Raw genomic sequence first — 24,355 nt, forward strand, 5'->3', positions numbered from 1 at the left:
CTGGCATAAATTAGAAATCACATAAACCAGATTGGAAATGAGCCACAATCCATATTCCTATGCTATGGGAAAAACTGATATATTCATTATTACATTATAGTTAATTCACATTACATTATATTAAGTATATTAATTTTTAGATACATGATACAAAAAAAAGATCACACCCACCCATCATTTAATGTTTCTAAATTTATTAACTGGAAATACAACAAACTGTATTTCTATTTATGAAGAGGCCTGCAAATCCTTTTACATCCTGTTCCTTGAACTGAATAGCTTCTGAGTACACTCTAAATTAAAGCTGTGTCCCCCTGTAGCGCCATCTTACTTGGTAGCTATGGCTGAGATATGAAACACCAGCATTTACCCCAGGCTGACAGAGAAAAGTCCCTGGCTGGATCTCTCTGTGTGTGACTTTCAGTATGGCACCATTTCATGGGAAACAACTTGCTTTAACAGAGCACTCATTCTGGAAAGGAAGGCTGGCCCTTAATACATTTTGCAAGAAGAACTCAATAATTTACCAAGGAATGGCATGTAAGAATCATTTCTCTGAAAGTAATGAATTGGTATCTAAGGGGATTCCTGTTCTTCAAAACAAGTTAGAGAAGTAAGACACTTACTGTAAACTGTATTTGGCAGCCTCCCATGATATAATCTAAGAAAGAATGCATCTTGTGTATCTGCAGACAAGAAAGCAAGACATTCAACTTAGCTGTGTACTCATAAAACATAAGAGAACTGCCTGAAAAAGAAATTGGAAGGAGGACAGGGACCAACTGAAAATAAGGTAAAGGAAGAATCATTAAATACAGTTTGAGACAGAAACAAAACTATAAACAGAAAAAATATCTAAATTCTAACCCTACAGAAAGGAAAACAAAAAAGTAGAACGATCATCTCTGTGGGAAGTCAGAGAAAATTTTGCTGTTTGTTTAGGAGAAACAAGAGCAATGGTGTAGATATAATGGAAGCATTACAAGGGATACACACAAAGTTGGAGAGTATTTAGGTGTTGGAGTTTAGTATTGTCTTTTCCATTGTACAAGAGCAGGCATAGGACAAGAGAAATGAAATGAGAGTTGAGGACAGTCAACTTGCTTTTGAGATTCAAGTTCTTGCCTTTACTTTTTGTAGGGAATAGTTTCCTTTACTATTCTACAGGCAGTTCCATCGCGTTCCAAGCACCATTAAAATGTATCACTGAGATATTAAAATGTATCACTTAGTAAAGAAACAGTCAAAGAGCAAAACATATATTTACCTTGCACTGGTTGAGGATGACAATGCCTGAGTTCTTGTAGTTCTTCTTCTTTGCTTTGTACTTGGGGTTAATGCATTCCCATTGTACCTGTGAAAAAATAGTCATTCTCTGCAGGAAAATTTTATGTGCAGATTGAATAATAAACAAAAACTGCACTGCCCAATTTCCACAGTTGACTAAATCATTACAGATAATGGTGCACAGAGAGGGAAAAAAAAAAGAAAACTGTTAACTATGCAGAGAATAGTTAATAGAAAATGGCCCAGGGCAAACATCAGTCTTTGAACATATAATGTGAACATGGCACTGAGGGAAACATCCAGATTACTTTGTTGTCATCTTCCAGTCTTGTAGTTTGAGGTGTTACATAAGCAAGATTGAGGATCTTTTGAGACGACAAAAAAAGAAGGAACGCAATACAAATGAAAATACTGGAGACAGTAAGCTGATGCATTGTATTAACTACAAAACTGTTGTCACAGTAGCACTGAGTTTTGTATTAAACTCATTATTATAAAAATTCTGGTCAGCAATCATCTCACTTTCTCCTTTAAGTCTGATAGCAAAATAAAAAGTTAAGAAAATCAGTAAAATGCTCACAAAGATGCAGCTAACTAATGATATATTTGAAAGTTATCCCTAAGAATATATTAAAATAAGTTTTTGATTCTTTTTTCATAGTTTTATTTACAAATAATCAATTTTACAGCACAAGTGTCTTACCTTGTTACTGAAATACATCTCCTTATTCTTATAACATGCCCCATGTTCTTAATCATTTCCACTTGAAATGCATTCCTTTGGCATCACTCTCCTTCAGGCAGAGTGATAAGGCCAAGCTTTCAGACCCTCACCTCTAATGTTTACAGTATTATTCATTCCTTTTACTGCAGGAGTAAAATGTACATTTGTACATGCAAGTGTCTATTGGCATTTGTATATACAGATTTTTATCTCTAATATGCTGTTAGTGTGGTTAATAACATGACTATTTCCCTTCAGGGAGCTGTTCTCAAGTGTGGAGACAAAACATGTGATGCTGGGTAATAGAAAGAAATACAATTCCAAAAGGAAGCAGAAAGACCTGTTATCTAAAAATCTCTATTATGACATTTTGAAATGAAACATGTCTTAAGTGTTACAGTGTTTTGCCTACAATGAAAACCTGCCTAAGTGTTACAATACTTTGAGGTATTTGTTACAATACAGTGAGGTACATATGTGATATACTTTAGCAAAGTGTTAGAGCACCAAAAACTATTTTTACTTTGTGCTCAGCCCCAGAAATTTCATCAAGTTTCAAACCACTGTCTAACAGCAATTATTTGGATGTCTCTGAAGTATTCCAGACTTAGAGATTTTGGCAAACATCAAAAAAGGGAAGGCAAAACATATGGCTTCGGAGCAATATGAGGCCATTTCTGCACAGGGGAGGAGAGGTATCTTCATCACTGTGAAATGGAGATAGGCGACAGAGTGAAGAATAGGAAAAGACAAAAAAACTGTTCCAACTGCAGGAAGCACATCTGCTTGCTCTCCCAGCTAGCCTACAGCTCAGTTATTTGTCTTGTGAAACAAATTTTCCAACTGAGAAGAAGGGCAGATACTGACCCTCGTGTTCAGGGGAAATCCTCCGTAAACATTTTTTCTCTGCTCAAGAGAAGCAGTCAGGCTCAAGAAATAAAATCCCCTCTCTCCCAGCAAAGAGAGTGCTCTGTAACACAACACTGGAGTGCAATAAGCTCATATTTGGGTCTGAAAGCAAGGCAAAAGCACTGTCTAATCTTGATAGGTTGCTGTCAGGCAAAATGGTTTAACACACAGTTGTCTGCACACTTACTCAAAGCATTTCTACAGAGAAATCATTTTGTCTGTGTTTCATAGATAAACTGTAATATATCAGGTAGAAGGAAAAAATAGGAGACAGGATTTCCATTCCTTCCTTTGACACTGAAGTACACAGGAGAGGTGCATTAGCTTTCCCCTGAACATCCTTAATTCTAGCATCCTCCAACATGAATATTTTTTCAATGTGCATATTTAAACAAGGCTTGACCTATATCAAGCCATATACTATGCATATAATTTCTCTTCTTAGGAAAAGGATTATTTAAGCCTGAAAAAAGAAATTTCCATGGTATTTTTATGGAAGAAGTTTATAACAAATAAGGACCAAAGTGGCATAGAACATAACTTCCAGAGAGAAAAGAATATCTAAGGTTCCCTTTGTTAACTGTTAAATGCAATTATGAATGTTCACCTACTTTGCAAAGTATTTTGAGATGTATGGATAACAATTCTCAGTAACTACCTAAAGCTCATTAAAATATTCTATGTGCAAGTCACTAACATTATTGGCTTATGTGGATAAAACAGCAAAGGATAGAACAGACTAGAAAATTTACAGAAAGTAGGAAAACAAAAAGAAAGAACAATTTTGCACTTATTAAATCTATTGATGAAAGTATAATGAAAAGAAGGGAATAAGAGAGGAGACAGAAGACATTTCCCAGTTCATAGGCCTAAAAAAGCCAGTGAAACTGTTTTATATAAAGCTCAATCTTCACTTACCCACCAAGATCCAGTTCTGGATCCTTGGCAATTCCCACAGTTGAAGCTAAAGATATAACAAGCATCATTTGAAGGAAATTCCCTATACAGATCTTACTGTTTATCCAGCTTTTATAATGAGAACTGAGTTCAGAATACAGCTCTAAGCAGGTAACTAATAACGAGAAACAATTCTCAAATATTTTGCTTGCACTGTTGAGGCCAACCTCAATTTCCAGTCTGTTCCTACATTCCCAGTATTGATTTGGTATCTGACATTGTTTTTTATCGATCCATTTTTGCTCTTAAATTAACTTTTCAGTGGAGAGGAAACTAATGCAATAGTCTGCAATCTGACACTAATGGTAAACATTGCGAAGTTTGGATTTGTCATTCTGAAAGTCACTTAGCATTTCCTCCAAACGCCTGACAGCTCTGGGCTGTGCAAGCTCTTTCCCTATCAAACAACAAAGAGAATTTGAAACAGAAAGAACCTGGTTTTAAACTATCTACTGTTAATTTAAGTAATGTTGCAATGGTTGGTAATGGACTCCCAAGACTATACTGTGCTGGTGTTTCTTTTATAGACTTAAATTTATACCACTGTGTGGAGAATTTCTGAACAAACTCCATTCAGCCATTCTTTACCAAGAGTCAGTGAACTAATGCTGACACTTGGAAGGTCCCAATCCTCTTGTGCCTGTGATGAGGAGACACAGATCCCTCAGTGGGAGATGTTACTCTGCACTGAAGGATACTGTCTTTCCAAACACCCTTACTTCTTCTCTTACAAAACCTTCAGAAGTGAGAGAGAAGCAAACAATGCAACCACTTATGCCACACACCAGCCAAGGGAAGTGGGGCTTGCAAAATGAAGACAGCCATTGCAGAAGCAAAATTTGGACAGTATGTGGCATGAGCCATTCAGAGAAAGGACTGAAGGTGTCAGGAGAGTTTCATGTTCCCCAAGGCCAGACAAATGACAGCAGATGCTTTCTCTGGGACAGTGCTAGCACACCAGGACTTTGGGTAGGCATGTGAGGAAAGGGCTAGAGAGCTTTCATTGCTTGTTGTACGCTTGTGGCATAGCTTGTGTTGGCTATGTAAAATGTTCTCTTGCCTCCCCTGCATTTCTTTGGTTTCTCTCTTCTTCCTTCCTGTTCAGCTGCTGCAATGAATTGCACAGTTTGTGAATGACAAAGGAGGCACTGCAGTCTAATGGATGGGGCAAAACCCCCAGTCAAAAGCAGGCAGCATTATATTCTGCACTGTCTCTTTCTGATGCCTCAAGAAAAACAAACCACTTTTGTATGAACTGAGTCTCCTCCCACATGGAAGGCTGCTTTTTTCCTGCCATCCCTCTAGGCAAGAGCACAGGATAGTTTTGTGGTTTTTTCCTCTTTCTGTCCCAGAAATATACCCACCAAGAGAGAAGAGCTGCCTTTAATCACAATCAGAGGTTTCCTCTGAAAACTTGCCCCTGGGGAATGAAATGGAAATCAAAGCATTTCTTGTTTCCCCAGCTAAGCCCCCAGCCTCCCCTGTGCTTCTGAGGCTGTACCAATGGTTGCCTCCTCACAGGGATTTGGCAGGTGCCTGGTGTGGCTGCACCCTCTGCTGCCCTGTCTGGGGCCAGGAGCAGCTGCTGATGCTGCAGACAGTCCTGGGTGAACTGAGCTGTCTCCTGATAAAACTGGAATTGTCCATAAGTGTCAATAACACCTTGGCCCATTACCAAGAGCTTAAAGGTCTCACTGTGCAGAGTCATCTGAAGAGCTAGCAGATGGAAAAGCCCTCCCTAATAACACCCTGAACCTGTGAGAATGTCAGTGGAGATAAGTACAGCAGGGTCTGTTCCTCCTCTTTCCTTTTGTGTGTGTGCAAATGCACACATGTCCATTTTTTATGTAATACAGGAACAGATATTTCCCTTATGTAACTCCTGTGCTGCATGGGGATCCAGGTGATTTCTATGACTTTTTTTCCTCTCAAATCCCTCTGGCTTTATTGTCTTAATTAAAAAAAACCCAAAAATTGGGGTTTTTTTCTCATTAGTAGAGGATTCCTTCTTTCAACTATAATAAGCTTTAATATCATTTACATTTATGTAATCTCAAGCTTCTTTTTGTTCTGTTTAAATATGCTTGATGGATTAATATTAGAACACCTTAGAAACTGCCACTGTACACACATATTAAAAACATATATGATGTGTATTCTTGGAAGAAATCCTAAGACACAATAAACTCAAAGTAATTATTAGTATTTCACTTAAAAATATAAGGATGGAGTTATTCTTACTATGAGGGTTTTTTGAGCCAAGATTATGGTGAAAGAGTAAATAATAAAGTTTGGAATGGTGGAAAGTGTCAATAGAAGATCTAGAAACCACAGAATTACACTTTGGAAAAGACTTCTAAGATCATTGAGTACAACTGTTAACCCAGCACCACCAATTTCACCATTAAACCATGGCTCATGCAAGGGCTGCTTCAGATGTGCACTTGAACAAGAGGATGTCTTTGTGCCATTTTCTATTGGTGGTCAGTATGAAAACAGGTGAGGTGTCAAAACATCACAGTCTGTGACCATCAGGTAATTTTGATGAAATGGAAACACATAAAGTTATTATCTTGAGGTTGTTCATGATCAGAAAGTCTCCTTAAAACAGAAGACCAGCAAGTTTTCCCAGAATTCAGTCCTCTCAGTCACGGAGAATCACCTAACACTCTGAAGGAGTCGTAATTCAAGATTTGTAAACCTCACCCAAGACATACCATGTTCAGAAAAGAAATTCATAAACAACTTATGCCACTTCTGATCAAAACAAGTGACCTCATTCAGGTAAGGAATCTTCTCTTCTCTTCTCTTCTCTTCTCTTCTCTTCTCTTCTCTTCTCTTCTCTTCTCTTCTCTTCTCTTCTCTTCTCTTCTCTTCTCTTCTCTTCTCTTCTCTTCTCTTCTCTTCTCTTCTCTTCTCTTCTCTTCTCTTCTCTTCTCTTCTCTTCTCTTCTCTTCTCTTCTCTTTTCTCACAATGCTGGTTAAACCACTCAGAAGATACCAGTGCTAGATTCACAGTATTTATCTAAATGATGCCTGGTCTCACACATGCATTTCTGAGAAATCTCACAGCCAAGGCAAGACAGTAAGTTCATCTGAGGCTGACACTCAAAACTTGGGATAATCAGTACACAGCCCAGGGATAGAACTGTCTTAGAAGCACCACCAGCTCCTGTAAGTAAGCAGGTGACACATATCCATTCTGTCCATCTCAAGCAGTTCTGTAGCAGCTGATAGATTGGCTACAACACAAAAATATCTTTACTTTTAGAGGGGGAGGTTGAAGAATGGGTCAGAATGCTCTGTGCCTTCTGAAGGATGATCTATGTACAATTAAAAGGCAGCTTCAACATCATTGTCAGCTCCTCCAGAGATGAGGTGAGCTGGTGAAATGGTGAGATGCACTAGCAGCTCACACCACACAGTCCATGCTGCTCACCAGCATGAACTGTGGTACTGCCACTCTCACTGCTTAATGCATCTATGACAACTTGTGCTGCTGATTCCAGCCAATACAGACATTGCTGAAGGGCAGAGATGGAGATCTGTGCCACTGATACAGCCTCCTTCAAAAACACACAGATTTGCAGCTGAAGCTTAATCAAAGATCCTGGATCCCCCATCAATGATGAATGTCCCTTCCAATTCTCTCCAGTTTCCTGGGAAAGTGAAAAACCTGGCTGCCAATCACTAGGGCATTTTGATTATCTTTTGACAGAACTATAGCAATGTACTGTAGCTGGCTGTAAAGTCTACTGCACAAAAGAAAATATAATCAGAACAAGAAGCTTCACTGCATCTCCTTAGCAACTCAAATAGGGACACCAGACTTGAGCCCTACTCCTTACTCTGGCTTCCACAGCATCTGAGATGAAGTTCCAGCCTTTGGCCCTCATCTTCAACACTCGACACTCACTGTTGTGATGCAATGTGAAAGAATGTTAACACCAGGGGCTGCAGGATGCAGTTCAATTCCTCTGACTGAAAGGTGTATTACATGGAAAACAATATTTTCTAGTCTAAAGCTATGAAAGGGTCTCTTCTAGGAACAAAGAACTATGTTTAACCTACTCATCTCTCCACCCACATGTAATTACATTTCTCTGATATGGCCCTCCTTATCAGAAATAGCTAGTAACACATCTACTTGAAGGCGAAACACCTTTCTTCTCTATAATTTTCTCAAGGTGCACTGTAACCTCTTTATTCAAAGTAAACACTCCACTGTACATACTTTTTTATTTAGGGAGGGTAAAACTAAAGAAAAGAACTGACAACTGCTAATCACACTACTTAATGTTGCACAAAGGATGTTGACATAAATTATGCACCGAGATGTTTTTATGGGGTCCACAGACAATGGAATATATTGCTTTTAGCAGCAATAGTTCTTTCTGCAGAATAGAGAAAAATGAGATAGGATGAGGGAGGGACAGGGAGAGGGTGAAAGGGAAATTGCATTCTGGCTCCAGCCAAGTGATGTGGCTTCCCACATGACTGACCTCTCCTGTCAACATGGGATCACAGTATTGTTTTCCATAAGTACCTCATCTCCACCAGGACCTGCTCAAACTCCTACTGCTTGTTCTTGTCTTTTGTGCTATTAGTGCTCACCAAACCCTGACTTCATCGGGGGCAAGAGCCATCTAGCATGTGTATTTGTATTTTTGGACCACTATTTATCAGCCACTTAAATGACTAATACTTACTATGTTATCCACTCAATCTTGTTTTCCTCTAGAATAGGCTACAAAACAAGGATTAGAAAAGAGGAGAAAGGAAACTGAGTCCCACCTTGGTGGCAACTGTGTCCCATGAGAATTAGTTATAGCAACAGCAGGGTTTTGCAGGTGCAAGCCCACAGAATAACTTCACAGCCACAACAGGGTGAGAGGAACAGGGAAGAAAACAGGCACAATTCCTAGGGTGTGTGGAGGAAGACTGCAGGTAAAAGTTTACAGGTGAAAGACAACCTGCAGATTGGCACATGGCAGGCCCATAGCAAGAGTAAGATTCAGGCGCTTAAACCATAGGACAAAAATTAAAAGATTTTGAGACAGCACTCTGATACTGCAGTGGCAGCCTAGAACAAGAACTGACAAATGGCTGCATTAACTTCTTATGCCTCTGAAAGAGTAATCATCCTTTTTGCTAGCTCAGGATGAAAAAAAGCATACTATTTCTCCATCATAATAAAGAATATATCTTTTATATTGCAGAGCCATTCCTGGCATTCTGGACTACAAGGCTCTTGTTTTGGCCAACAAGCTGTCTCCTGGGAAGGACCATGATGGAGTTTTGAAGTCATTTACATTGAAAATAGACACCCTTAACCACTCTTACACTGGTATTTAGGTACCTGAGACAGGTACCTGAGACACAGGTATTTGTATACAAATTTGGAGTGTTGTCACATCACTGGCCTGGTTAATGTTATTCATTCTGGGATTTGTTTACCTCCTTATTTCCACTGAAATTTTGTTTGATAGAAGTTTTGATCGCCTGACTTGATTTGAGAGAGCAAGCGGTTTCATTTACACTCAGGCTGTTAGTTAGAATGGACTAATATATGACTGATGCATATCAGCAGTATTTTACACACATGAGCAGCATTTGCCAAACTTCAGTGTATTCTAAGAACTTCAACAGAAAACATCTAGAAGAGCCACAGATGTTTCTTGACCCATGGCATAGACTGACTGCTTACCACTTATCAAACACCTTCTGACTCTGTGTTAGATTTTTGCTAACACATTATAAACAGAACCTTAATAAAAAGCCCAGATAAAGCTTATTAGGCATTTGTGTTTGGGGTTGAGATCACAACAACAGTGGAACAATGAATACAAATTATCTGCAGGATCAACATTTTTAACTCCCCCTCAGAGAATTTATCAAAACTAACACCTTTAGAAGTAAGTAATAATAGAAAATTATGATTTCTGGAATTAGACATGCCAAATCACTTATCATATTAAGTAATTACTATCAACTGCAATTTGAAAAGATCAGGCTGACATAAAGAAGTTAAATTATTGATAAGCTAACAATTTCATTTTTCCTTAGGGCTGTAAATCATGAAATACTTAGAAAACCAATTAGTTTCATATGATAGGTTCTAGTTAAAGCCGGCAGCAATGAATGCAGCACATGAGAAATGGAGAAAGATGGAGAATGGCCCTCACCCAATAGAGGCCTTTAGGCCAGCAGGGAAATGCTTTGAGGAGCCAGGATGGGCATTTGCTTTGCAACACAGCACCTCATGGAAACCATGTGCTTGGGCTCAAAGGAAATAAATCTTAGCAGGAAGAAATGCCTGTGGAATGGGAACTAGGAAAAAATCATAAAGTATTTCAGGCATGAACATACAGGAACAAATGCTTTTTTATATTTTCAGATTACTGTGCCCAGGTAACAGTAAAACCTGTGGGATAGATCAACACAACTAAATTCTGGGAAATGATGAGGCAATGCCACCTGCTTTATGGCAAGATTGTATGGGGAACACTGCTCTACAAAGATTACATATTGAGATTGCTCAGGTGGTTTCCACTTACCTGCCTTCCCTCCATAGCTCCTCGCATTTCCTTGAAAGTTGAGCTAAATTCTCCAATGAAGTCATGCTTTCCATTGGAATCCCAGTCCCAAACTATGCACTGGGGAGACAATGAGGAAAAGAACAAATAAGCACATTTTTCTTCAGACAGAAAAGAGTTTTTATTGCAAAACCCTGCAGGAGAAATTATGATCTTCACTGGGTGGAGTGTTTTATCTAAACAAAATCACAAGACATATTAAAACCCTGTTCTTGTTCTGATCAAAATAAAATGGCAAGTGGAATCTCAACACAGCTTGCTGCTGATAGTTCTGTGTTATGGAGTTTTCCTAATGAAGCATGTATTTCAGAAGGAAAGGATTTCTTGTCTGCATCATTTTTCTAGGTGTGAAAATACAGGATTATGTGTATTTGCATATTCATGGTCAAATGGTGTCCCAACTTACTTTGCTGATGTGCTTTGCAAATACAAATTATTATTCAAAACCCCGTTTGCCTTGGGCAAACATTACTTTTCTCGTTTTTACAGCCAGTGAAGGTGAGATAATAGTTACAGACATCATTTTTTGAAATAGCTTTGAAATTATACACATCAGTGTTTGGTGCCCATGTCTTGGCTCTTTCCCAGTGTTGCTCAACAGTGACTATACAAACCAAACCTCACTGGTAGTCTTGCCTAAATTCATGCATAAAGATGAATATCTCAATGAGTTCAGCTTTGAGAATTTTATTTCACAGATATTTCTAAACACAACTCAGCTAGCCAAGACAGAAGCACACAGCAATAACTACATGCTTTGCTAAATTGTAATTCTAAAACTGCTCCAAGGACAACAAAGGGGCTCACAGCCTTAAAGAACAAAATCCCAAATTCAGCCTTATGTTCTCTCTAGATAAAGGTCACATCCATTGACTGAATCTGGAGGCCTTTATTGAAAATGTCCTGCTAAAAAATACCTTTTAGGGGTTTTTTTAAAGCAGAAATGTGTCATCTGCCCTGTCACATGAGGAGCACACTGTTATAGTACTATCAGATGGTTCTGAGGGTAACAGCAGTGGGTTTTATCTGCCTTCTTTGTCTCAACGAGGCTCAGTACTTTTGACCCAGCACTGGTGGTCAGACAACCCAAGAGGAAAAGCAAGGTTTGCTCCTCAAAGACTCCTCAAGCCAATTGAAGTTTGCTTGATCCAAAGGGGCACTGAGTTCATTCAGAAGGAAACTGAAATCTGTGGATGTCCACTGGATTTTGAGTTTTAAATATTTAAAAAAAAAAAAAGCACTTTAGTAAAACAGACTTCCCTATCTACCAGTTATACTTTCTAACCAGCTCGAATAACCCAGTCAAAGCAGGTAGGTGGACATTCCCTTTGGAGGATATGGGAAAGATTCTAAAAAGCTTGCGATTTGGATCATCCTATCACCTCCTATTTTAACTGACTTTTTTTTTTTTTTTAATGCAGGAATCCCAGACTAGAGGAAGATTTCGAGATCAATATGTGAAAATGTTTTACTCTAAGACGTGGAGATACTTTTTTTAGCAGCTTTGACATTTGGGGGTGAGTAGATGGAAAAAAGGGGAAGTTCCTGCATGTGTTTGTTTTTAGGCTAAATTTCATACAAGAGCAATCAAATGAAAGTGGGTTTCTGATTCTGATAGTGGCAATAGTGCCTGGGAAAAAACTATACACAGTAATTTCAAGACTAACAGTCCTGCAGTATTCTTTTGGATTACACCTTCCCTAAAAATTACTCTCTGTTTCTTATCAACAGAAAGTTTTTAGATGAGCTGGTAACAAGAAATAAATCCAAGAAAAACTAGTTTAATTTACAAAAAAAAAATTCCTGAAACCAATTTTATTTCATAGAGCTTGAAAATTTCATTTTATTTTTTCTGTGAAATTTCTTGATAATATAAAAAGCTTATTTTTTATTGAAATTACTTTATAAATATTCAATAAAGAATGGATTTCACAGGTGAAGCATGACTTAAAATTATTTTTTCTGTAATGGTTGTAAAAGCTATTTAAGATCTTAAAAGTAATACTAAATAAAAAGATTTCTCAAAATGCCATAGTAAATTGCTGTAAATGTGCAAAAAGTGTAGTTTTAGTAATGCTGGGAACTTTGAAAACCATATTTTTGAAAAAGTTACAATTTCACAAAGAAAATGAAAAAAAAAAGAACCCTTATTATGAAATTATCCAATCAGATTTCCTTTTCAGGTTCTTTCTTTAAACTCATTTGGAGCATAAATACAAGAACAGACATGAGGTTATCAGAGTGGTCCAGGAAAAGGTACTTTAAAAATTTCTATTAGGGTGCTGACTCTTACAAAGAGGGAAAAGCTCTGAGTGCTTATTTGTGGTTAGAATTTTGAGTGGAGAGGAGCAAAGTTAGATTACATATGAAATGTCCACTCAACAGGGATCCAACTGCTTTTTCTTTCAAGCTGGAGGTTTTCTAACTTTAGTTTTCAGAAAGCCAGATGGTACTTTAATCTTCATATTGGCTTAATGGAAAAGGCAAACAATTACAGAATTATCTCAGTGCCATTTGTTCAATTACAGCTAAGGGAGAAAGGGGATTCCTGCATGTACATCCATTATGACTTCTTTTTTCCCCCCCAAGTTTCACATCTGGCTGTAGAAATTAATTGTTACTGTCTGAAAAACATGTTGTACACAGTAATGATCCTGCATTTCAAATGTATGTGAAAAGCATTTCCGAAACATAGAACTAATGTGGTCCAGACATTTTTATAAAAACCCACTCAGACACATCAAATAAGCAGGGAAGGATCTTTGCAAATAATCCATAATCCATAATCAGGTAAAGACCACAGATGATAACCAAACCAAAGCATTATTTCCCTATGAAATACTTTAAAGGGTTTTTTGGTCTCTCTTCAAATCAAATCCTCCACAATGTAAATCATACTTTACCTTTAGGCAAACCTTAATGTGTTCTTTGGGCCTCTACTCCTTGAGATTGCTTAAGTAGATGATTAACGGTATACCTACACTCTATTAAAAGTCTCATTAATTTAAGGAGGCTTTCCATACACTTAGTTTGAATGCTGGTAAATCAGTGTTCAGATAACCGGCGAAAGAATTCAGTCTCCTACCTACAGCTTACAAGCTCAGATACAGGGAATAAAAACCTCTGCTAATGCTGCATGGTGCTGGAATAGTACTGACTGGAATGATGGAGAATATCTTTCCAGTTAGTGGTATTCCATCAGCCTGCATGATCCTATCTTCCTCCTTAAAATACCCACTGAGTGCAGGGAGAGGGAACCCTATTCTATCCTTAATAGAGCTAACCAGTAGACTGAGTTAAAATTACATCAGAGGATCACTTCTGGGTATCCACATCTTCATTCCTTCAGCACTTGTAAATAGAGCAAAATGAGAGATTTCTTTCCAGGCTGAAATTGAACATTTCACTGGAGAACGTCCATTAAAAAAAAAAAAAAGATATCTCAGGTGGATGCTGATGGAAGTTTTCCCTGGTTTAATTTCAAATTTTTTACCAAGATTAGATTTTTCCAATACTCTTGCTTCAAAAGGGCATTCAAGAAAGATTGCATTGTCACTGGAACTACAACAGCATAGGATTTTCCTAATGCTTCCCAGAAGATGACAGCTAGATTAATCTTGCTACCTCTGCATGAACAAGAACTCGCATGATTTGTGATTTTATTGAGACTTTTCCCAAGTCTTGATACTAGGGCTGACAAAATTCCAGTACAATTGTCATAAAATAATTCTTCCCATAGTCATCATCCTAGCTAGCTTTAACTATAAGAACTAAGTAAGAGGAAAGTCTGGCTACAGTAAGCATGTGCTTGCATGTCTGCAGATACTGAGGTTATTTTCCCTACATAGCTTCTGAGAAATGCTTGAAGTGATTTGTCCCCATTTGAGTTTCACAATGAGAGAACTATTACATACAGCACCTTTGGGTATGGGTAATGGAGAGATGGGGAACTTAACAGCGCAATTTGTGAACAAGCCCCAGACATGCTCTGAAGGTTAGTTTCTAAAAGACTGGCAGTGAGTCTCCTGACTAAATCCTATCAGGAGGCAGCTGACAGCCAGACCCTGGAAATATACTTCTTGAAAATAATCCATTCAAGTTTCCCTCAGCTAGCCAGACACTTCAGATTATAGCATGCACAAAGCCAGTAAAAAAATTGAAAATTCCCAGTCTTGCCAGCCTGAGTTTCTCCAGCCCTGTGTGTGTATGTTCAAAGTCCAGCTATGACATTTTAGCGTGGCTTGTGCTGGTACTGCCTTGCCACTTAGCTGGAGAGAAAGAGTGTTAGACAGCCCTCCTGACAACCTAAGAGCTTACTTCACTTAAAACACTTGGATAACTTGTGACCAAAAGATACTGGCTTGGGTGGAAGAGAAAACCAAATCCTTGGCCCACTCTCCAGCTGCTCCATGCCAGCAGAAGTGCCAGACAGACAGAAAGGCAGCAGCCTCAAGCAGTCACAGTCAAGTCCCTTGAATAGAAGGCTCCCTACCCTGATCTGGCTCTGATCTAGTTCATCTGTTGCATCAAAAAGGAGACTTTTCTCTGTGTTTTTACTTCAGTATGTGTCCCCTGACACTCAATAAGGAGTGGAAGGGATACCTTTCAAGGAAGAGAATTCTCTTTGTCCATTAATTACCTGTTGTGTCTAGCTGTCAGAATTGAGGACATCCCTCTGGCCGTCCTGGATTGCTCGAACCCCTGCCAGGGGGCTCAGAGACCTTGGCACAGAGCCCAAGACATTTGTGACTTTGATTATGACCCATGGAAAAAATAACCAACCTTATATGAGGATCTGCAAGCCACAAAAGTCTAAGTTGAATAATAGATTTTTTTGGGGAGTTTTAGAACGGGGGTTCAGGAGGCAAGATAGAGGAATCTGGGCATGTCCAGTCTTTCTCCTTCTTCTTCTTGGCCTCCATCTTCTGCTGTGATGGTGGCACTTTTGAATTGGTTTAACATAGAAACTCACTGTCTAACATAGGTGATAGGTATTGGGAAGTTATTGTAAATAATGTACACATAGTTTTTAGTGTAAAAAAAGATAACACTGCCCTGAGGGCAGCCAGTGTGCCTCTGTCTGACCTGCAGAATGGACCTCAGGAGGCCAGAGAAAGAGTTTTATAGATAAGAAACAATAAACAACCATGAGACCGAGAACTGAAGAGCTCTGACTTCTTCTTCGACTGCCGGGCTGGGAAAAGAGACTCTCTAATGCATCTCGGGGTCACTCTGAGCAGCAGAAGTCCTGAGACCTAGTTATGTGTTAGGGTAACAGTACTGAACAAAGTGGCTAAAATTCTGAACAGAAACTGCCTTGGATGGCTCTTCCTTGCATTTCTGTGAAACAAGGTATGTTGTGGCTGGGCAAGAATGAGAATGCTCACTGTTGGATTTGAATGGAATGAATTACAGCCCAGTCGGTCATAAATTTTTTACCAATTAACTCTAAACTAAAAAAACACCATGATAATTTTTATAGATAGAGTTTATATGACACTATGTTTCAAAGAAATGAGGTCTTAAGACAACATCAGTGACCTGCTCTACTTCTTGTAGCCCTCTGAACTGCAGGAGGTATGTGGTGGCAAAAGGCTACAAACAACTGCTTCTTTAGTTCATCCTCTAGTATCAGTGAAAACTTAAAAAAACAACCCTACCAAACAAACAGAAACCCCAAGACACACACAAGCCCCCCCCAAAAAATGCCCAATCTGCCATTCCACATCCCTCTCCTGCCCTCAAACCCCCCACCAGACAGAGAAGGTGAAAAAAATCTCAGAAAAAAATTTACTTGATTATCAAAATGATCTTTCTGGAACAGTCAGTCTCTCATCAGGGTTATTACTACTTGATAATGAAGCAAATATCCTACTGTATCTCCCTAAATTATCCATACCCAACTTGGAATACTTCAAAAATACTTCCTACTTGTAGGAAGACCTTTATCCACTACTTACCCATTCTCCCCACCTGGGTATCAGAACTATGTAAAACCTTCAGTATAAAACAAAACACTTCAGGTTGTCCTGTTTGTCTAGTTGTGATGTTCCAAAGCCAAATTCTACATTATAAACAGCACAGTACAGAAATTTGGTTTTTTCTGATGTATATATAATACTCTACTCTTTTCTCCATCCAAGTCGGTCATCACAGTTTTATCTTTTCAGTAGCTGGGCTTCTCTAGAAAGTGAAAAGTTTTAAAGTCTCATTTCCAATTTCCTCTGAAGTTGGCTTCCAGTGAGAATAGAGTGAAGCAACTGAAATGAACCAATGTTTCTTGCAAGTCTCTCACTGGCTGAAGTAAAACCTGCTTCAGAGCACTGAAGATAAAATATTTTAATTTTTTGTTCTCAGAGAGATTAGCTCAATTCTTCAAACTAAAATACTCAAAACCCCCTGAACTAATGGAGGAAAAAGAGTTCATATATTATGCTGTTAGAATATAGAATTCTGTTAAGCTGAAGTAGAAGTAAATTTCAAAGTCTTCTTCTTGACTACAGAGCCACATTTTTTTTGAAAACCACATCTTCTATTCTTCTGAACCAGAATGGACTGACACCAGTTCAGTCCACCAGCACAACTGAGTTTGCTCCTTAAACATTAGGTGAAATACTGGCTCTGTTGCAGGCAACGAGACTTTTCATATCATCTTCAACAAGTGCCAAGATTTCATTAACACCTTTGTGCCTCCTGGTGGTAATTGAGATGTTAAAAGTTTATAGTGTTTATAGTGTTCTACTGGACTCAGGTCTTTTGCCTGTTGAAGGAAACTTGAGACACAAACTCATTCATAGCTTCTTTTTGGTTAACGCCAAGAGATTCTGCATTGCCTTTGACATGCTGCAGTAATTACAGCAGACAAGACAGACCCAAAACACAAAGAAAATAATCTGCCTGTGTATATAAACACATGGGAAGTTTGATTTTAAAATTATTTGCCTGGAGAGAAGAGTGAAGGGAAGGAGAGTTTTTATTTTTCTACAAAACGAGGCAGGTACTCTGACTCAAAATCAAAGTGAGTGAGTCATTTTTATTGACAGCTGTGATATGACACCTGTCTGAGTCTACTTCAGTTCTTGAAAAGTAAAAACAGAGACAATTTACAGAATCACTTTCACTGAACCAGCCTTTCTACACCAGCACTAGAGGTTTAAGTACAGTAGCAGTGGCTCAGCAATGACAGGAATCCTCACAGTTGGATGTTGCCCTTTCTTGACAGCTCACAGCAGGTAAGGATCATCAGGGTCATTTCACAACCAATTACTTAAAACCACAGCTTGTTGATTACCCTTATTTGTATTACAAGGGTGCCTAGGAGCCTCAAACACAGATCTTTCAGTGCTGACTAATGAAGCCCACAGATATTTCTCTGAAACAGAGAAAAATGCTACAATAAGTTAAATTATGTGAGGGAGAACTTATAACTGGATTTTCAATGACTCTCTAGGATTTTCATGGTAAAAACATAAATAAGCTTCTACTTAACAGTCACAGCTAGGTTTATGCAACAACATCCTCAGTATATTTACAAGCAATCATACAGTAACTAAACAGATTGAGCACGGACACAAATGCATGCTTCCATGTCTGCAGATGAGAACTAACATACAGATCTGTGTAGTTGTACTACACTTTCTTTATATTCAAGAATTCCATGTTAGTAACAGTTTTTTGGGTATGTACATTCAAAAACACCCTTAGCACCTTAATATGCAACACAGAAATTGGGCAAATTTTTTAGTATCCTGCTTTTGGTCATGAAGACTTAAATTGTCCAACAATTAAGAGAACAGGCTGGAGCATTTTTCAGGTGAGTATAAAATAGTGACTTTCCATGTCAATCAACCAGATTTAAGTTTCTGGGACTGTCTTTGGCCTTGTAGTCCACAATGTAATGTGCAACATTTTTTTCAATTATTATAAACAAATAGCAAAATGTAGCAAGAGCAAAAACCTCTGCAAATACTCCCCTGAGGCTCTTGTTGTGAGATTATCAATATGCCTCCTGTAGTTTTCTCCATGAATATCCCTTCTTCTAGCTTGCAATCTGTTCTGTCCTTATGCAAAAGAATATTTCTAAACTTTTGTGAGATATGATAAACTAGTGTACCGACCCAGCAGTGCCTCCTCCCATTAGATGTATCTGAGATTTCTGCTCATCGAAGTTACAAACAATTCCCTACATAGAAAAAAGGGCATTACTCATTGGCAGGCCTCTCTGGGTTACCTTTTGTAGAAGCTGAAAGCACAGCAGTGAAATTCACCATAATTCACGTCTGCATATCTAAAAGCTCTCAGACAGAACAAAATTCTATCCAGTTCTCACTATCTACTTTGAGTTCCTAAAAAAAGCTTGTTAGCTTTATCTTGCCCTCTGAAAAGCAGCAGATAAAAATCAGCCATTGCCTTGTATGTCAAACAGGAAAGCAAGATGGTGATACTTGGCACAAAGAGTACAAAATGCTCTTCCACACCAGAGCAGCATCAAGCTGTCCCCAAATACTAATTGTAATAATGATGAGTGTTTACAGAAAGTAACTGATTACACTGTTTGTTCTGTTGTCAGTCAGTGGGAGACTTCATGACACATCTCTTGGATATCATTACAAAAGAACGACCTGGCAAACAGGTTTAATGGCCCTGAACTGGCCACACTATTCAGTGGATGATAACACAGTGGAGGTGGGTCTTCCCAATTATGGGTAAGTTCTAAAATGAAGATCATTAGAGATTTCAAACATAGAAAGTTTTTAGTATAAAGTGGACAAGAAATCAATTGAGAAACATGAAGCAATTCTAAATGTTTATTAAAATAATATTCTAAACCATGTTTCCTATGGAAAACCAAGAGATATAGTTAGAGACAGACCACAGGTCATTATAACAGAAATGGCTAAAGTAACCTGAGGGATCAATGTTAAAGGTTAAACCTAAGCTTAATCTAAGGGTAATTAAAGGTCTGAGAACAAAGGTCAAAGTTCCTTATCTCATAGTCACATATTTGATTTTTTAAATCCTTGTGAAATTTCTAATAAACACTTCGCACTTCTTTTAGCAGTCATCTCCAAGTGTCAAGGGCCTCATTTCTGGGGTGGGTTTTTGTTCGTTTGGCTTATTGGCTTTTTTTTGGTTTGTTTTTCTCATGTTCTGAGCTTCAGTTAGTGCTTTCACGCAGATGCAGTGATGCTTCAAGGTGAGTCCTCCATATAACACCTCTCAATTAGTGCACAGAACACACAGTTAGAAACAAAACCACCAGCCCTTTTCAGCACTGTTTTAGTTTTCTGTCCAGAGTTGTATTTTATTTCCTATGCTGTGTTTAGTGTTGAATTCGTCTCCCTGCACTGAAAGCATCTCCATGAAGAACCTAAATCCGTGCAAAGCCACAAGGTACCCAAGGCAATGTACTATTATAGATATCCAGTAAAGAGTGAAATTAAGATCATGACATGGTGTCTGGATCTTCCAAAAACATCATGTATCAGCTAAAGAGCAGTTATTTTCCTGTTTCTTGGAAGTTCATGAACCTGCCAAAACTGTGAAACGGCAACACTTGACAAATGTAATATTTTTAAATGTAACTGCTCACGTTTTAGCGGGATTTTTGTACACAAAAATTTCATAAGCTGGTTTCTTGTTTTGTTCTTGTACTGAGCAGAAAATAAGCAGAGTACATTAGAATACCTATTTAAATCTTTGCAGACTTCCTTTCCTGCTTGCATTCCCCTTGCATGCATTCAAGTGTTTAATAAGTGTTCTCCATAATTACAAGTTCTTTGTAGCTGCTCTATATTTTCCAGGTTTATCTCTTTCCATCACAACAGATGTGACACTTGGTACAAACAAGCAAGTTGTATGGTGGGGTGGGAACGTGAGGGTGAGTATCCTGGGAAAGCAGGCACAGGAGCAGGGAGCTCCTGCATTTGCCTATCAGGTTTGTTTCCAACATTTCAGGGAGAAACAGGCTGGAAACCTGAAGCGCTCAGCATCCTGGTTACCCTACATGATTGGCAAAGCTGAGGGGGTGGCCATATATGAATACAGTAGGCTCTTCTGTAAGAATATTTTATAAGGAAAGAAGCATGGAAGGAAAGGAGAAAAACAGTGGCAGAAAATTTGCCATGGAAAATAGAACCACTGAGGTTTCCACAAGGGCAAAATGATCTAGAAATCAGATGAAAGCTTAAGTCTAATGAAGTAATTGAGTGCTTTGCTGTAGCATCTAGGGAGGCCAGATTCTTCCCCTATGAAGAAGATGAGGCACTGTGAAATATATATATATACTATAATGTAACATATTTTAATTCTGTATTAATGAAAGAATACAGAATTATTTTATCAAATATGGCATATATAGAACATACAGAGTATTATAGATATTATATGTATACATATATAACATGTAATATACAATAAATAAATGCATATGTACATATACATTTATGTGTATGTATATATACATAACACATATATATTCTATAATACATGTTATAGAATATATGTATTCCAAATCAACAATGAAAATAGTATTTTAATCTTGCCTTGTATGAGTCCTTCTCTGCTCTGTATCAAGGAAACATGATGTTGTTTAAACACTGACTCATAAGGAAGCTCAGCTACATACATTGGAACTAAAAGAAGAAATCTGACATATACATAACACAGCAAAATGAAGAGCCCAAAAAGCCCAGAATCAATGATGAGAAGCCCAATATCAAGATTTTCAGGAAGGAAATACTCATTCAAATTCTGTTTCTTGGCATGTCTTCCAGTGACAATAAGAGGTGATCTTGTTTACTATCAGTTTTATTTTTGGGATTTCTCTTTTTCCATTGCATTATCAGATTTCTAACAGGTATGTGGCAGTTTTGAAAATAAACCTGTATCCAACCACCCTTCTTTCCTTCAAAATAAAGAAAGTGACACATGGCTATCATCAGTGGCATTTGAATAAGGTGGCAGAGATATACCTTCATCCTAGCCCAAAAAGACAGGATTTTGGCAAAAGATATCAGTGAAGACAGACACTGACTTTATTTAGGGGAATCCTTAGGTAACAAGGTTACAGGGTGGGCTCTTCAGCTAAGGGAAAACCCTCTATGTACAGGATGGGATCGAAGCTTGCTGCAAAAATTTTCTGCTGCAACTCCAAGTGCTGCTGCTGCATCTGTGACGTGCCAGAATACTTTTTTTCAAAGGACAAGAGAGCTGACCCTGTTTCCTGGCCTGATTCCAGCAGAAGCAATTAAATTTCTGCCATCTCAACAAACCCCTGCAGTTCAGGCTGGCACAGAGTTGTTTGCTGCTTCCTGCCCCAAGGTGTCACTGAGCACTGATGCCAGCTCGTGAGGAGGTGCCAGAGTCAATTCCAGAATGGAATTGGGCTGCCCAGCAGCAGAAGGGCATGAAGCCTTGCTCACATGCAAGATTTTGCAATTACTGTACTGAAAGCACCTAAGATCATCACTGCTTGTCGTTTCACCATCATCTCTCAGCAGCTGAAGAAAATCTAGCTCCTTTTTCCTATTGAAAATGACTAAGTATTGAAGAGCAACTTAAAAAGCATATACTTCCACGGCATAATAGCATAGAAGGATAAAATGAAAACATTTGTACATATTCACCCATATTAAGTTTCCTCCTCTGTGTTTCAAATCTGTTCCTAGGGTGTTGAGGAGCAATGAGAATAAATGAAAGAAAATGTCGGATTCCACAAGAAATTCCTGTAAAGATAAACCCCATATATTTCAGTATGCTTGCTCCCAAGTTACAACTACCCACTAACACACCCCAGACTGAAGAACAAAAAAAAAATAGTAAGGTTACCATACCTGACTATTTTATAGCATATAAACCCAGCAAACAGTTTTGGAAAAAAGCAGCAATAACTGTTTTCTGGGTTTAGCAGAGGGCTCCTGTGTTTTGAAGATGCCAAGAAATGCAGCATTTTGGAAAAGCAAGAAGTTCCCTAAGAGTGGAGCTGGCACTCTAAACCCAGACTTTCAATAGCTGATCTCTGTGTTTGTACTCCAAGTAAGTGGTAGGAAGTCGCAGTGCTCAGCTATGTAAGTATCTTCTCTGAATATGCAATCAGGATTGCATAAATTACAAAATTATACCAAAAAAATAACTGAAGGTGAATAAAAAGAGGTCTGGTTAAAACTGAGCTGGCAATTCATTCCCTAATGTTAACGTTATGTCAGATTAATGTGCAATTTCCTTTGCGTTTGGGAAAATCATGTAGGTGCAGACATGCTCTCATTACTCTGCTAGGTGAATTACGAAGCTGTCATTAAAATAATTACCAATGGAAGAAGAAGGGGAATCAAACATTTACTTCAATGTAATTATAAACCCTATTTCCTACTAATGTGGGTAATTTATCTCACTACTATTAAAGGAAGTAGAGTAAAACATGTGCCTGTATCAATACCCTATTAAACAACGATCACATATCAGTGAAAGAAAGATCCTACACAGAGCAGAATATTCAGGCAGAAAGACGTGGTTATTCCCTCTGCTTTGCAGATAGACTCTGAAGACTACCCACAAGGAAAAGTAATTGAAAAAAAGATCCAAGTCATAAATATCTTAGTTCATCCTATGAAACAACTGCAACTGGAACTAACAGGATTTTCTAGTATCTTCTCTATTTCACCATGTTTCTTTTCCCAAATGAAAAGTACGGTATGTTTGCCCATTGTCTCTGTACAGGTTGCCACTTCTTATTTTCATTTATTTAGGTAAAGCGAAAATGCACTCTATTTTTAACAACTATGAAAAGGACGTGGAAGAAAAACTTATGAAAATAATGTCAAAATCCACATATTAAAAGTAACAATAATAAAGAATTCGTAGCAGAGCACTTGGTAGTTGGGCATTCTTCCATACTAGGAAATAGGTTTCCCTATAAAACAGGAGAAGAGAAAACCAAATAGATCAGAAAGACACAGGAGAACTACACTAATCAGTTAATCATTCTGATTTTACACTGCTAATAAAAAATATCTCTCAGATTCAAACTCAGTTTACAGGGTATGAACTTTTTTATAGGTGATGTGTGCACAGGGACTGATATTTGCAATGAGGGGTCTTAGCAGGTTCCAGAGCACTTGGTATTGTAAAGAGCTGCAGAGAATACTGTACTGAGCTTTACTGGATGCCTCTGACAAGTCACCAGTGCAAAGATTACTGGTGCAGTGACTACATTTCCAAGGAAAATAGTGATAACTTTAGGGTCTTATTATGGTAGCTGAAACAAAGCATCTTTTCTTAAAATGCAGTGCCTTCTACAAATAACTGATGATTGTTACCCTTCCCATTTCTGTGTTTTTCAGTGCTTTATTACTGTGAGCCACATTATCTCAAAGCACTTGTATAAGGCTGTGGACTGCAGGTGGCACCATTATGTCATTATGAAATGAAACAACATTATTCCTGAGACAGGTAGGCAGAACAGAGTACTCTAACCTAATTAGGGACCTACTCTGTGAATATGAGGTATGCAATCTAATACTAGTCCTATATACATATAGGAAAAACAATTCTCTCTAGGGTGAAGATTAGAAGGTATCATCTGATGCACACTGTCAACATCAGCTGAAGTAAATGGAGCTGTATAATTTACACCAGCTGAGAATGTCCCATTGACCTTCAGTGGCCTTTGGATAGGGCCCTCAGAAGGAACAACTGAGGATAAAACCCCAAACTGCAAGCATAGTAGTGTGAGAACTCTACAGCAGATGCTCAGGAGTAAAGCAGATGCCACGCTGCAGTTAATTCTGATATGCATTGGATGAAATGAAGAGCAGATATAATGATGGGAAAATCAACCTGTGATATTTTCAGGAATGTTACTGGCATGAAAAAAGGTTGCTTA

The 24,355-nt window shown here is 38.3% G+C and overlaps 1 protein-coding gene across 2 annotated transcripts in view; it reads right to left on the minus strand.

Moving 5' to 3' along the window:
* CPNE4 (copine 4) overlaps positions 1-24,355 on the minus strand; it is a 229,223-nt gene that overhangs the window by 43,447 nt on the left and 161,421 nt on the right. For both annotated transcript variants that reach the window (XM_030943422.1, XM_030943421.1), the window contains 3 exons: positions 10,435-10,533; positions 1,268-1,354; positions 627-686 (listed from right to left, as the gene is read on the minus strand). In XM_030943422.1, coding sequence (XP_030799282.1) covers positions 627-686; positions 1,268-1,354; positions 10,435-10,533 — 246 coding nt within the window. The remainder of the gene's footprint in view (positions 1-626; positions 687-1,267; positions 1,355-10,434; positions 10,534-24,355) is intronic.

The sequence above is a fragment of the Camarhynchus parvulus genome, chromosome 2 (assembly GCF_901933205.1).
Source record: "Camarhynchus parvulus chromosome 2, STF_HiC, whole genome shotgun sequence".
In the NCBI taxonomy this organism is placed as follows: domain Eukaryota; kingdom Metazoa; phylum Chordata; class Aves; order Passeriformes; family Thraupidae; genus Camarhynchus; species Camarhynchus parvulus.